Source organism: Centropristis striata, chromosome 14, assembly GCF_030273125.1.
Source record: "Centropristis striata isolate RG_2023a ecotype Rhode Island chromosome 14, C.striata_1.0, whole genome shotgun sequence".
Classification (NCBI taxonomy): Eukaryota; Metazoa; Chordata; class Actinopteri; order Perciformes; family Serranidae; genus Centropristis; species Centropristis striata.
In genome coordinates this window covers 28,559,498-28,573,286 of record NC_081530.1, presented here as the reverse complement: position 1 = coordinate 28,573,286, position 13,789 = coordinate 28,559,498, and the positions used below count along the sequence as shown (strand labels likewise).

The 13,789-nt window shown below is 36.0% G+C and overlaps 1 protein-coding gene across 1 annotated transcript; it reads left to right on the top strand.

The window, feature by feature from the left end:
- Positions 1 to 2,633: 2,633 nt before the first annotated feature.
- Positions 2,634 to 13,325, top strand: rp9 (RP9 pre-mRNA splicing factor). The gene is made up of 6 exons (XM_059350774.1): positions 2,634 to 2,954; positions 3,721 to 3,751; positions 3,844 to 3,973; positions 8,493 to 8,584; positions 9,080 to 9,141; positions 12,379 to 13,325. Exons 1-6 carry the CDS (start codon positions 2,809 to 2,811, stop codon positions 12,578 to 12,580), a joined length of 663 nt encoding a protein of 220 aa, XP_059206757.1. The 5' UTR covers positions 2,634 to 2,808; the 3' UTR covers positions 12,581 to 13,325.
- The last annotated feature ends 464 nt before the right edge of the window (positions 13,326 to 13,789 follow it).

Sequence of the window (13,789 nt, the reverse complement as noted above, 5' to 3'; positions counted from 1 at the left end):
CATATCACAATGATAATGAAACCACAATTAACAGAGGATTGTGTCTGAAAACAAAATTATTTCAACTTTATGGGTCACTGTGTAAAAAAAGTGTAACAATCACAGGCATGGACGAAATTTTGATTTTAGAGGTGGGGAGGGGGCACAATTATCTTTAATAAAACTCAAACTCTTTCAGTTCACTGTGTTTTCTAGTAGTTCGTCTAGTCTTCTATTGTTACTTTTAAATTTACTGTTCCCTTTTTTGGTTTGACCTTTTTGACCTATTTCTCCTTCCGCCTCTCCTTCTGCATCTCTACTCTACAAAAATATATTGATGAACAATGTGACAATGTAACAATCATCAATTTTTATGTTATGGTTATAGAGGAAAAAACTTAGTTTCACAATTATCATGAGTATGGATGTATAAAATCACATTTGTAATCTGAGGTTTAATTGTATTTTTCCCAAAATCTTTAATTGTTGGTGTTTTTTAAACAGTTGCTGCCTTTCAACACACATGAAAATAACGAATAAAAATAATCAAAAGTGTATCTCTTTGCCATTAAATATAAGCTTTTTTTTAAAAAAAAAAAACCTCTGCATTGCTGAGGTTCTACAGTTGAAAATAATAATATTAATACATTTTATTTATTTCCACTTTAAAACTCAAAGACACTTTACAAGATTATTGAGAGCTTTGTAATTGATGAGGAGGATCTTGAAGTGGATGCTGCTTTATTGGGAGTTGCAGGATGGTGTAATCTGAGTAATTTACACTTTGACTTCTAAAGAAGTCTCTTATGTCCACTTTCAAAAAGGACCTTTTAAAAAAAGGCAGGGGACATGTCCCCTGTGTCCCCCCAAAAAATTACATCCGTGATCACAGGTGACATTTTTCTGTTCATTTTCAGTTCATTTTCCTGATTATACTTCCACACTTTAATTAAATTCTTGCAAATTCCAAATTTCAACCCTACATACTGCCAGAATGTGTAAAAAAACCCAAAACATACGGACCCGGGAGAGAGGGATAACATTTTGAGAAAAAAAGTTTACGAGATTCAGGTGTCAAATGTACCAGAAAAATGTGCAGATTTATGAGATTTAAAGTGGTGGATCTGCGAGAAAAAAGTTGTTTTTTCCCCACTTTTGTCTCATAAATCTGAAATTTTTTTCAAGCAGATTTGCCACTTTAAATCTCTTAAATCTACACATTTTTTTCTTGTAGACTAGGCACTTTAATCTAGTAAATTTGAGAAGTCAGAGAGACATGGGGACCCCATTTTGATATAGTTACCAAATATGGTTCTTCGCCCGATAAAGGGTTAAATACGTTAATATTACTTTTTCAGATTATTTTTGTAGTGTGATATTAGTACTTTTATTCAGTGGTGGAAAGTAACTAAGTACTTTTACTCAAGTACTGTACTTAAGTACAATTTTGAGGTACTTGTACTTTACTTGAGTATTTCCATTTTATGTCACTTTATACTTCTACTTCACTACATTTTGAGGCAAATATTGTACTTTTTACTCCACTACATTTAGCTGACAGCTTTAGTTACTTTTCACTCGAGGTTTAACATAAAAAACACAATAAATTTAGGTGATTAGACACTTTTTTAAATAAACCTCATAACAGAATATTAAATAGTCAATATGAGCCCTACCTTGAGAAAATTAAAACGCTGTATACATAAATGCATCAATAATAATAATAATAATATAAAATTTGATATTTGGAATATATAAAACAATCTAAGTGGCTCCATTCTGCATAACAAGTACTTTTACTTTTGATACTTTAAGTACATTTTGATGCTGATACTTTTGTACTTTCACTTAAGTACATTTTGAATGCAGGACTTTTACTTGTAGTGGAGTAATTTCACAGTGTGGTATTAGTACTTTTACTTCAGTAAGGGATCTGAATACTTTTTCCACCTCTGCTTTTATTTAAATAAAGGATCTCTACCGCTGGTATCAAGGTTATAATAGTTTTGTATTTTTCATTAGTTTTAGTTTTAATTTCGTTGTGAATTTTTGTTTTCAAATTCAGTTAGTTTTAGTTAGTTTTTAGAGTGAGTTTTCTAGTTTTAGTTTAGTTTTTATTTTTTGAAAATGCTTAGTTTTAGTTTAGTTTTTATTAGTTTTAGTGTTAGTTTTAGTTTTTTTGTAATGGGTATGTGCCTTCATTTCCTTTGGTTTATCATCTCAGCCCCAATAAGGTTATTAACTGTTTTGTATTTTGGTTGGAGTGTAGACATCCCAGTCTCAGTAAACATATTTACCATGTGTTCCTGCATGTTGAAATACAAACACTGAATTATGAATGAAAAAAGTTGACAGAAAGACGAAAACTAAGGACATTTTCACTATAATTTTAGTTAGTTTTAGTTAGTTTTGTAACCACACAATACAGTTTCAGTTAGTTATCGTTTTTTTTTTTAAAACTCTAGTTTTTATTTTTATTTCAGTTAACGAAAATGTTTTTTCAATTTTAGTTTTCGTTATTTTGTTAGTTTTCGTTAACTATAATAACCTTGGCTGGTATTTAGAGATTTCCAGTCCTCCAGCCCTTCCTGTGCTACCGCCTCTGTCCTGCAGGTGGCGCTGGACTTTAACTAACCAACCCAGCTGCACAGGAAGTACAGCAGCGCCACAGAAATATCTGCTGGTTAGCTGCTGGTTAGCACCAAAGAGACCATGTTAGCACGTTGTCCGACGTGTTTTCGCCGTGTAGCTAACACCTTTCCATTATATGCAGCATTATTGATAAGTTAATGATTTTTCGGGGGCACTGTTTGCCAGTAACTAGGAGCAATGTCGGACAAAAAGCGAAGAAGAGAGAAGGAGGAACGACGTGACCACAAGAGACACAAGTCCTCCAAACAGGATCTGGAGAAACTCAAAACAAACACGAAGAAACTCATCCAAGAAGTGAAACAACTGAAACACGTCGAGACGTTGTGAGTTATATTACTGACACCTTCTCTGTTTAAACTTGAAAACTTGTGCATCAATTATACATGTAATTAACCAGTTTTCTTGTCGTAACTGCAACTAATTTCCACGCTTAGTAATCGTAACTTAACCCTATAAAGCCAAGTGTATCATATTTGATACACAAGTTTTTGAGACCTATACATCATCAGTGTGATATTTCTTTCCTGAAAAACCTGACGTGTTGAAAAAAACAACAACTGAGCAACAAATTGCACAAAAATACAAGATATAGCAAAAATGATATGCAGGTTCCACTGGTGGATCAGTCATTGCTGCGTGAAAACTTCATATCAGCAGATGTATGATGTTGTGTTATATGGAAAAAAATATTTTGCATGTTTGAGGAAAATGTTAAAAGAAAGTAAAGCCTTAAAAGGTTAAAAATGTTGGGTTTTATATGTTTTTGTTAGTTCAAGAAAAACAAACTGCGAGCAACAAATTGCACAAAAAGAACTGATGTATCAAATATGATACAAATTAGAATCATATATCCCTATTGTTTTTTGATTATTTTTTTTATTATCTGTCAGCAGGTTCAATAAACACTCAAGTTTTAAAAAAAAAAAAATTCTGGCAATTATTTAATGGTTCAGGCTTTATAGGGTTAAAGACTTATTTGAAAAGTTAAATGTTTACTTGTGTTAGCTTGTTTTGGGGAATTGTGGCTGAGTTTGACATAATTAATTCTGCAGTTATATAAGAATTAACGTCAGTGTTATCTCAATGCAGCTATGAGAAACCTCCACCAGGACTCATCAAGGTAATATTGCGCACATTAAGACATTCAGTAAATGCTGAGAAGCTTTCCAGAGACAGGTTGTTTGGGACTTGACACCAGTGTTGTTGCTGCAGGAGCATGAGGACAAACCAGAGGACTGTATTCCTGCTGAACCAGGAAATGAAGAAGCGAGGAGCTTCCTGGCTCACGCCCCAACCAGAGGGCTGTGGATGCCTCTGGGGAAGGAGGTGAAGGTGATGCAGTGTGAGTAAAGGGACACTTGATCAATAATATCAGCTGGAGTTTGCAATGAGAGAGGCATGTCCTGCTTACTGCTGTTTACCTGAGGTGTCATCCTTAACCCTATAAAGCCAAGTGTATCATATTAGATACAGTTATTTTTGAGACCTCTACATCATCAAAAACCTGATGTATACATGTGTTGAAGATAGACAAACTGAGCAACAAATTGCACAAAAATATCAGATGTAGCAAAAATTATATGCAGGTTCCACGAGTGGATCAGTTATTGCTGCATTAAAAAACTTCATATCAGCAGATGTATGATGTTGTGTTATATGGATAAAATATGTATTTTGCATGTTTGAGGAAAAAGGAAAAGTCAAAGTCTTAATAGGTTAAAAATGTTAGGTTTTATATGTTTTTGTTAGTTCAAGAAAAACAATCTGTGAGCAACAAATTGCACAAAAAGACCTGATGTATCAAATATGATATTCATATATGCAATTTATTTATTTTTTAAAATTCGTCAGCAGGTTAATAAGCACTCGGTTTAAAAAAAAAAAAAAAAATTTCTGGCAATTATTTCATGGTTCAGGCTTTATAGGGTTAAGGGATACCACAACCTCAAAAATGATCGTTTGTATATCAGTTACTCACCTCGTTTTACCTTGAATTTGTGAAGAAAGTTATATTTTTCCACCTTCATGGTGAACAATTTTGAGCAAATCGTCAGTACTTAAGTAAATTGGGGTTAACAGAAAAACAAATGTCCAAAAATGTGTTTACAAACTGACACAACTCATTCACTTCTTTCTTTTTAAAAAACTTTATTTATAGATCATTTTCATCTTTTGCACAAGAAACATAAGGTAAAACTAAGGACAAATACAAAACATTGATTAAATTACACATATTCAAGGTCCAGGGGGGATCAGTATATCCAAAAGACAAATTATCATACACTGCACGTGCAAACAGTCTCACTCATTGGCCAAATGACCATGCCATTTCTGCCATCGTTTTTCACCCAGGTCTTTTTCAAATCGGATTGAGTAAGTAATTTGCTCTAAAAAAATGCAATGTTTTACAATATTAACAAAAGTATCTGTAGTGGGGGCATTTTTTTGGAGCGAGCATTTTGTGATGGCCTTTTCCCTTGCAGCCAGCAAGACCCTAAGAAGATAAATATCAGCTTTACTCAATCCATCTGGCATATTTTCATGCTAGAGAGTTGTGAATGATACATTGATATTGAAACATAGAACCTTTGAAAAGATATTTGCCACTTCCCGTCTGTTTGGACTTCTGCTAGGAAATGTTATGAAAAAACAAATTAAGCTTTTCCAACAGAAGTCTCCCCAGGTCCAGGACAACTCGTCCACTTCTAATCCAAATCTCTTTTAGCCAGTTATTTATTCAAGACTTCTATTTCTTCTACTATTTTGGCTTGAACCTTACTGTTTAAACACGCATACAAAATAGCTTCACACTTGTGCAGGTGCACTACTCATCCAAGCGTGAGACTCACTAGTATCGTAACATTTGAGCAAAAATGCCTTTGTTTGGGAAGTTGTAAATATACGGCTTGATAAATAAGATTTGGATTATACTTGTGTGAACGAGTTGTGAGAGGTTATAAACAGATGTTTTGATATAGTTTTCCTGTTGTTAATCTTGGCCCATATTTTCTTCAAATTATAAAGAATTGTCTCTGTTTTCTTAATTGATTCAGGGTGACAGCTTGAGTCACCCTGAATCCTATTTGATAAACAAATATTTTTAACCCTATTTGATAAACAAATGATCAATTTAGTTGTGAAGTATTCCTTTTAACTGCATATCCCAAAAACCTCTGGGACACTACATACAGACACAGGTTGTCAGAGGTCAAGCTTTCATTTTTAAGTACACACATTTGTAAGAGAGAAGGAAATCTGTCCTATGACTCTGACTTTTATGTGGCTTTTTTATTGTTCTTTTGAAAAGTGCTACTTTTCGATTTTTAACTCTTATCCCTTATGGTTTTTAATGCATTTAAATTAATCTTTTATTTAAGATGTAGAACTCAAGAAAGAGTTGCTGGGATTAAAACAATATGCAGTGTGTCTTCTCATCGGTCCACATTTGCATTTATTCCTCATATTTGTTGATTTTGATGAAAAAGATGTAGAAAGGTCTTTGTTATTACTTTAATAATAATAAACTTTGTTTGTTTAGCACATTTTTCATACATAAAATGAAGCAAACATGGAGTCTGGCATTTAAAAACAAAACACAAAGGAAACAAATACACAAGATATAAAAGTTCATAAAAAAATAAAAGATATTATAAACAGCAGAGCAATAAAAGTAGTAAAAATGGTAGTAGTAGAAGAAGAAACAAACTTATACTAATAACAAGTCTTCAGTTGATTTTTAATGGTAAGCAGAGCTTGAGTTGGGAGTGTAGGGAGAGATAAATGAAGTTTCCCCAATTGTTTTTGTGGGTTACTTTAGGATCAGTTAAAAACCAGTATCGGAGGACCTAAGGGCTCTTGTTGCTCAATAAGGAATTAAAAAGTCCAAAATGTAAGAATGTGCTATATAATTAAGAGCTTTGTATGTGAGTAAAGGGACCTTAAAATCAATACTTAAAGAAATGGGGAGCCTGGGCAGGGTAGTTAAAACAGGACTAATGCTTTTCCAAGGCACACTTTATACAAATAAAGTTTCTTATCGGCTTTAGGAGTAACAGCAGCGAGGAAAGTTCAGGAGCTGCAGGTGGGAGTAAATATCCACCATGTGAAGGCAGTAGACGGTCTTTAAAGGTGACAAATGGAAGCACAAGAACTCGACAATTACCACCACGTTTATTGTTAATCTACTAGAGATTAATACTGGTGTTGATGGTGCGTACCTTCTGTGTTTTTGGTCAGACAAAGACTGTCCTTATATTCACCATCTATTCATTCCTTCGTCCCACTCATTCTCATGCTGCACCAGCAGCATGGGACTTAGGGAGGCAGCACGCACACACAGGCCCTGTACACAAGTTGGCATTTGTTCTGCAGAATCTGAGCATTGGCCGCTCTGCTTAATCCTTTGAGAAAATATTTGAATATGTCATCCTCTTTGAAGGAATGGAGAGACGCCACAGTGAATGATATAGACATGGAAAACCTAAGCAAACAGTTTTGCACACACTACTCTTAGAGGATCAGCAGAGTTTGTGTGGTCTCACTTTACAAAGACTTGAGTTATTCACAGAAGCTACACTGCCACTTTTAGTGTTGAACATTAAAACAGTGTGAGATTTTGACACAAATCACATTTTTTCAGTGAAGCCACAAGTAGTGATTTGAGATTTGTGCCTGAAGGGCTGTCTCTTAATAACAAGCCTTACATTTTGCAACACATCACTACATGACGGGACTGTTTGAGTGTGACGCCAAAGTTTCTTCCTTTGACTTTTTAAAAGTACATAAACACAAGGAAACCTTTTTCTTTACCTGATTCAATACAAAATTCAATTCAAAATATCTGGCCCACGATAGGATGCTGGGTGGCCTGCTGAAAATGAAAATAAATAGATTCACAATGGGAAATTATTTTGTATTTTGACTGTAAATAAGGTGACAATGTGCATAAAAAGCATCAAAATAGAGCTTATTTTTATGAAAGTGCGAGGGTTCGACATATTTACATAACTAATGACCTTGGAAAGAGACCACAGTGGATGAAATCTTAACTCAAGGTTCACTTACTACCTTTTTCCATTACTTTCAACCAGTGGTGGAATGTAACTAGTACTCAAGTACTGTACTGCTATGTATCTATGTATTTCCATGTTATGTAACTTTATGCTTCTACTCCACTTCATTTTAAAGGCAAATATTTGACTTCTTGCTCCACTACACTTAGCTGCCAGCTTTATATTAGTTACTTTTCAGGTCGAGATTTAACATGAAAAACAGTATATTAAGTAGTTAAAATGAGCCCTATCTTTACAAAATTGAATCGATGCTTATTGCTTTCATAAATGCATCATACAAATAATCAAATAATATATATATAAAAATATATATATAAATATATATATTTAAAAAAAAAATATATATATAATTTTATATTTTTATATATATATAAAATATATATATTTATATATAAAATATATATATTTTATATATATGTGTGTGTATATATATATATATATATATATATATATATATTAAATATATTATTTGATTATGACAATCTGAGTGGGACTTTTACTTGTAGTGGAGTCATTGAACAGTTTCCTCAGTTGTCATTGAGTTGGCTCAGTTGTACAGAACTTAAGTCATATGATAACAGGGGGTCATATTTGTATATGTTGTATGTATAGTTGTATATGAAAATGAACTAACAACAGAGCCTGCAAGGCTGTAAGATGTGGTTGAAATAGCTCAAGAAAGAGCTTATCAGTGCTGCTTGAGTTAAGATCATTTCAACTACAATTCCCAAGGTTCAAGAATTTTCTTTCCCAACTACAGAGATGTTCTTTTTTCTTCCTTTGTCACAGGTTGGAGATGCAAGCGCTACGGCCACAGGACCGGAGACAGGGAGTGTCCCTTCTTCATCAAAGGCAACCAGAAACTAGAGCAGTTCAGAGTGGTGAGTTTTAACTGCTTAGACGAAAAGTGAGGCCACCCATAGTTATTTAGAGAAAGTATCAAAGAATGATCCACAGTTAAAGAATGTAGGTTGGGTTGAGGTAAGGTCAAGGAGCTGGGACAGAGACTAGCGTTTGTGTCTGGGCGCTGGGCTGAGGTTAACAACATATTTGGGGCATATTTAGTTTACAGTGAGGAACATGTGTGCAGCAGACTGCTTCACACAGCCGCTTCCAGCGTGTAATACCCACTGCAGGAACACACAGCCTCTGCAATGATTACCATAAATGCAACTGTGTCATATTTTCATACCTCGTATTGTCACAAGGATGTTTTTAAAAATGCTGACATGACGGTAAAATCTGTACAATGGTCTGAATGTGTTGAGGGGATAATTTCCTGGATCTAATGTGAATAGCAGCACCTCTTATTGTAAGTGGGTATGATTTTTTTTCTCCTTTCCAAGGTAATGACAGCTTGTGTTTCGGTCGTTTAGGCTCATGAAGACCCAATGTACGACATCATTCGGGAAAACAAAAGGAATGAAAAAGAAACCAGGTACAAACTCTCATCTCCTCGACCTTTGTGCTGCACCTTTATTAAGAAGTTGCTGTGGTTTGTCTTTAGATAACAAAAAAAGTGCCTTAAAATTTTATACGAATATTATTTTTCATGTTCACTGAGTTCAATCTTTTAACCAACATCAGTCCTGATCATAACTAGCAAATATAAATTAATTTTAAGAGATTAAATCCTCCAAATGCCAGTTTGTTTACAAATGATAAAAAAGCATGAAAATTAAACTCCCACTTGTTACCTTGGAGGTAAAAAAAAAAAAAAGTCTTCCTCCTGAAACTGCTATAAAATGCTATGCATTCATATTATTTGCTGCTGAGATTATTTTCTAAACCAACATCAGTCTTGATTATACTTACCCAATATCAATTTATTTTTCATAATATTAACCATTTAAATGCCAGTTTGTTTACATAATGCCACTGTAGTAACATGTAAACACCATTAAATGGGATTTTCACAGTCTGGGATGTGTCAGCAATTAGTAGCAACATTGATTTTGATGCATTGCATTAAACACTGCAGTGCTCCATAATACAGTAATAATAACCTGAGTAGAAACTAAAACTAGCATGTATTTTCTCTACATGGGTTCCATTTAGGGACATTTTTAATTGTCCTTAAGTGTCTGTATTTTGGCTACACGGTTCATTACAGAGTTATTATAGGATTTGAGGTTGAACTTCCAAAATTAAGTAAAATTAAAAAAAAAAAACCTCACACCCCTTGCCAAAATGAATGGCATGTGCATTAACTAATTATCAAAAATATTGGAGCAAAAATATCCCAAGTGAGGCACTAGGGTTAATTTGTGTTGTTCATATAATTTAATATAATTTTCTCTGAATAAGACTGAGTTTTTCTTACTTTAAAAGAGTGAAAGGACAGACAAAAGACAGTTTTGAGGTTGCTGTCAGGCAGTTGGATCAGACACTTGAGTTTTCCCACAGCGGAGTGGCACACTCTCAGATGACCTGGAAATTATTTTCTTGGTGGCTGGTTCTTTGTACCGGTTTCTAGCAAATAGTGTTTGACGCGAGGGGTGTTTGAATTTGAGGTTTGTTTACTATGAAGGCTCGCTGTAGGTGTGTGTGTGTGTGTGTATATGTGTGTATGTGTGTGTGTGTATGCGCAGAGCAGCCGACACTTGTGTGTGCGTTTCTTGCATGCATTACAAAAAGGTTATTCAAAGGCCAGTGGCACTTTGAAGTCTGAGTTGCGTGTCTGTGCCACATTAATTTTGGCATCTTCTTTGAAAGGGAAGTGAAACAGTCCAACCTCTTCCAGCTTGCTTTCCAATTGCACCTACAGTATTGTGTCTCAAGATGTCCTTGAGAAGATTTAATGATGCAATTGTAGATGGAAGCTTGTTTTTCCTTGCACATGCGCTAAGACCAGTTGTTTTCTAATATGCATTTCCAAAATGCCTTTTTTTGCATTGTTTTGGGCCTTTTGATTGATATTATTTATTCATTTTAGGGAAATAACTTTTATTGCATCATCATGTTTAAATATGCAGTGTTCATGTTGTGCAACATTCCTACTAATGTACAAATCTTAATTGCAGTGCAGCTCCTAGAAGCAAATTATAAAGAAAATTGTACCGAAATATTGAAATAAATGAAAAAACACATGCATTACGTAAATGCATAAAGTATTGCTGTTATGGATACCTGTGCTGACACTGACAGGGATTTAGCTAAGTACTGTTGGCGACACTATTTTTCTTGTCCTTCATGCATTTATCATAGTGCAGTTTGAGGTTTTCTTCAGGGGGTTGAACAAGTTAGTTGTGTTGTTTTGCAGCACAGAAACAAGTTTCATGCATTTGTTGCATATAATCTGTTCTTCATTAATATCACTCGCCCTGAATCTGAAATACCTCCAATCGATCTGTTTCCAAGGGACGAGAAGCCAAAATATCCTGATCGCCCCCTTGTGGCTGGCTGTCAGTTTAGGAAGAACTTGTTTTTATAAGCGGCTGTTTTCTGTGAGCAGACGCACATTTTAAACAATTAAATATTCAGTTAATTATGCAGCCCTTACCATCTCATCTTCTGGACATTTCTTAACCGTTTTCATTTGTTTATATTGTTTTGAGGTACTATTCTCAGGTGTTTAAGAGTTTGTCCCACTTTTTCTGGGTATTGCAGCCTTCAGCTAGATGTGTTGTTGTACATTGTGAATTTATTGCGTGAGTTACTACGTTCTGGGACTTGGACACTGACTAGCTAATCAACTCATTGCTGACAGTTTGCAGGAATTTTACCTGTTTCTTTTGAAAGTGCATTTGAGGAAACCAAAGTATTTGAGCTGAGGAATAAAGACATTTTCATAATTTAGTTTTAGGTTATGAAGTGCCTTTATGATGGAGTTCACTCTGAGGATGAGAGGTACACTTTTAAAGAGTGGCATGACATCCCCAGCGCCCCCCTGATAATGTTGCTCTGTGAGATCTACCCCGACATAATGAGGCCTGATGGACACTTAACAAGACCATGTCAACCTTTTCTCAGAGAAACACTTTCAAGGCTGAATAGTTAACAGTTTCTAGATGTCTTTAAAAAATGTGGACTTCTGACATCACTCTCTGTGTGTCGGTTCACTTCAATGAGCTTATTAAAGGGCATGTAATTCAGTAGCCTGCAAAACTGTGGATCCTTTTTCCTTCCTTTTTAACAAATGTTTTATATTACAATGAGCCGTGAGTCGCTTCCTCGCTCATTCTGTGATGTGTTGATGTGCTTCTTGATCTTTATTTGGTCGTGGACAAGTCGATATGCACCAGATGTTAAAGAAGCGACCTTATTGACGTCTCCCTAGCTGGTGAAACAACAAGCAGAATGTACAGCTTCTGTTATTTGCCCCATGTTGAGGTTTAGCTGAATTTTATCTCATTTGTTTTAGTCATCTGAGCTTGAGCTTCATATATAAGCGACAGGATGATCCCATTATCCAGACATGTTCTGAAAAATCCTCCACACACCTGCAGTTTTAACAGGTACTTTGGCACCGTTTGCAATTACTGGAAATATGTAACACAAGTAGGCACTTGGCTAACAGTCCGGAAATGCCGCTACTAGGACAAAGACAGAGTCTCGCTCAAGGACACTTGAGATGCCTGCCAACCCCCGGCATCATTTGTGTTTTCCTCCCTGTGCTTGACTCTCATCCCACCTCCTCTCCTCTCCTCTCCTCCCCTGCCCTTCCGGTTTCTAGGATCCAGCAGCTGCAGCAGATGCTTCAGGACACCACTTCCTCCGACTCTGACAGCTCCTCCTCTTCCTCCTCCTCGTCCGACCACCATCGCAGCAAGAAAAGGAAAAAGAGGAAGGACAAGAAGAAGAAAGACAAGAAGAGGAGAAAACAGAAACGGAAGCACAAGTCCTCCAAGACCAGTGACTGCTCAGACTCAGATTGAGTGTTTGGAACATGCTTATATATATAAATATATATATATAGGAGGAAGAGACTGAATGAAGTAGCAGATCTTATGCAGTAGTGAAGTGTGTTCTGCAGAGTGCCTCAGTAAGAACTGCACTCTGAGGACCTTCTAAGCCTTTTTTCTGCAGGTTGAAACTGTAAGTCCACTGCGCACGACTTCTCCCAGCCGTTTCACTCTCTCCAGGGTGACAACTTGCATTTGCATCCTCTCTGTTTGGCCGTACAGCACCGGGTCTTGTGGCACAGCTGCTTCAGTAAGTGTGTGTACGTGTGCCTCGGCGCATATGTGTGTCAAAAAGCATTAGCTGCATGGGTAATGAATCTTAAGTGATACGAAATGAGCCCGCTGGTGTAAGAGATAGCATGTCAGCAAATACACTGTGCTATTAAGAGATTGTATTTTCCACCATATTTTTGTACCCCTGCCATCTCGCTGGTATTAAATACTTTGATTGTAGAGTGTGTTAAACGCAGAGGTGGAAAAAAAATAGTCCAAATAAAATGTTGGAGTACAGTTAGAATTTGTCTTCCACACAAGCCTGAATGTTTGAATGCTTATGACTGTACATACATATTTGGAATGATTTGAGGTTGGAATATGCTCGTTACAGAGACGGGGAAAGAATGTATGTGAATATGCTCCCTTATTCTGAGAATAAAGATGGCTCTCTCTTCTCCAATGTTTACCCAGCTCAAGGCTGCAAAAACAAAGATGCTAATAATTCCGGCCTTGACTTTTAATGTGTATGAGACTATTTTTCATACTGATGACAACTTAATCTTTTGAGGACCGTGCAGCGAGACTCCACATGCAGAAGTCTGATCATTAAAAAAGTGCGCGGCAGAGTACTGCTGTGACCTTCCTAAGAGGGGAAGACCGGTTTTCTTTTGATCTTGCCCTGCCAGCGGTCTGAGGATACTTCAGTGTTTCTCAAAAATCTTTTCGCAATCTGTAACTTGCACAATGCAGAGCGGTTCTCCCCTCTCTGTGCTGAGCTGCCGTCAATAACCAATCAGACCAGCAGCTCACAGTAGGTACCTCGCACAAGACTTGCCCTTTAGGCCACATTTGAGGAAGTCTGGTGCTTCTCTTCTTCACGAGCTGCACATTTTGAACATGTCTCCCTGTGGAAATGAACTTGGAACATTCTCTTTTCCTAATGACCCTGATAGAGAGACAATTACA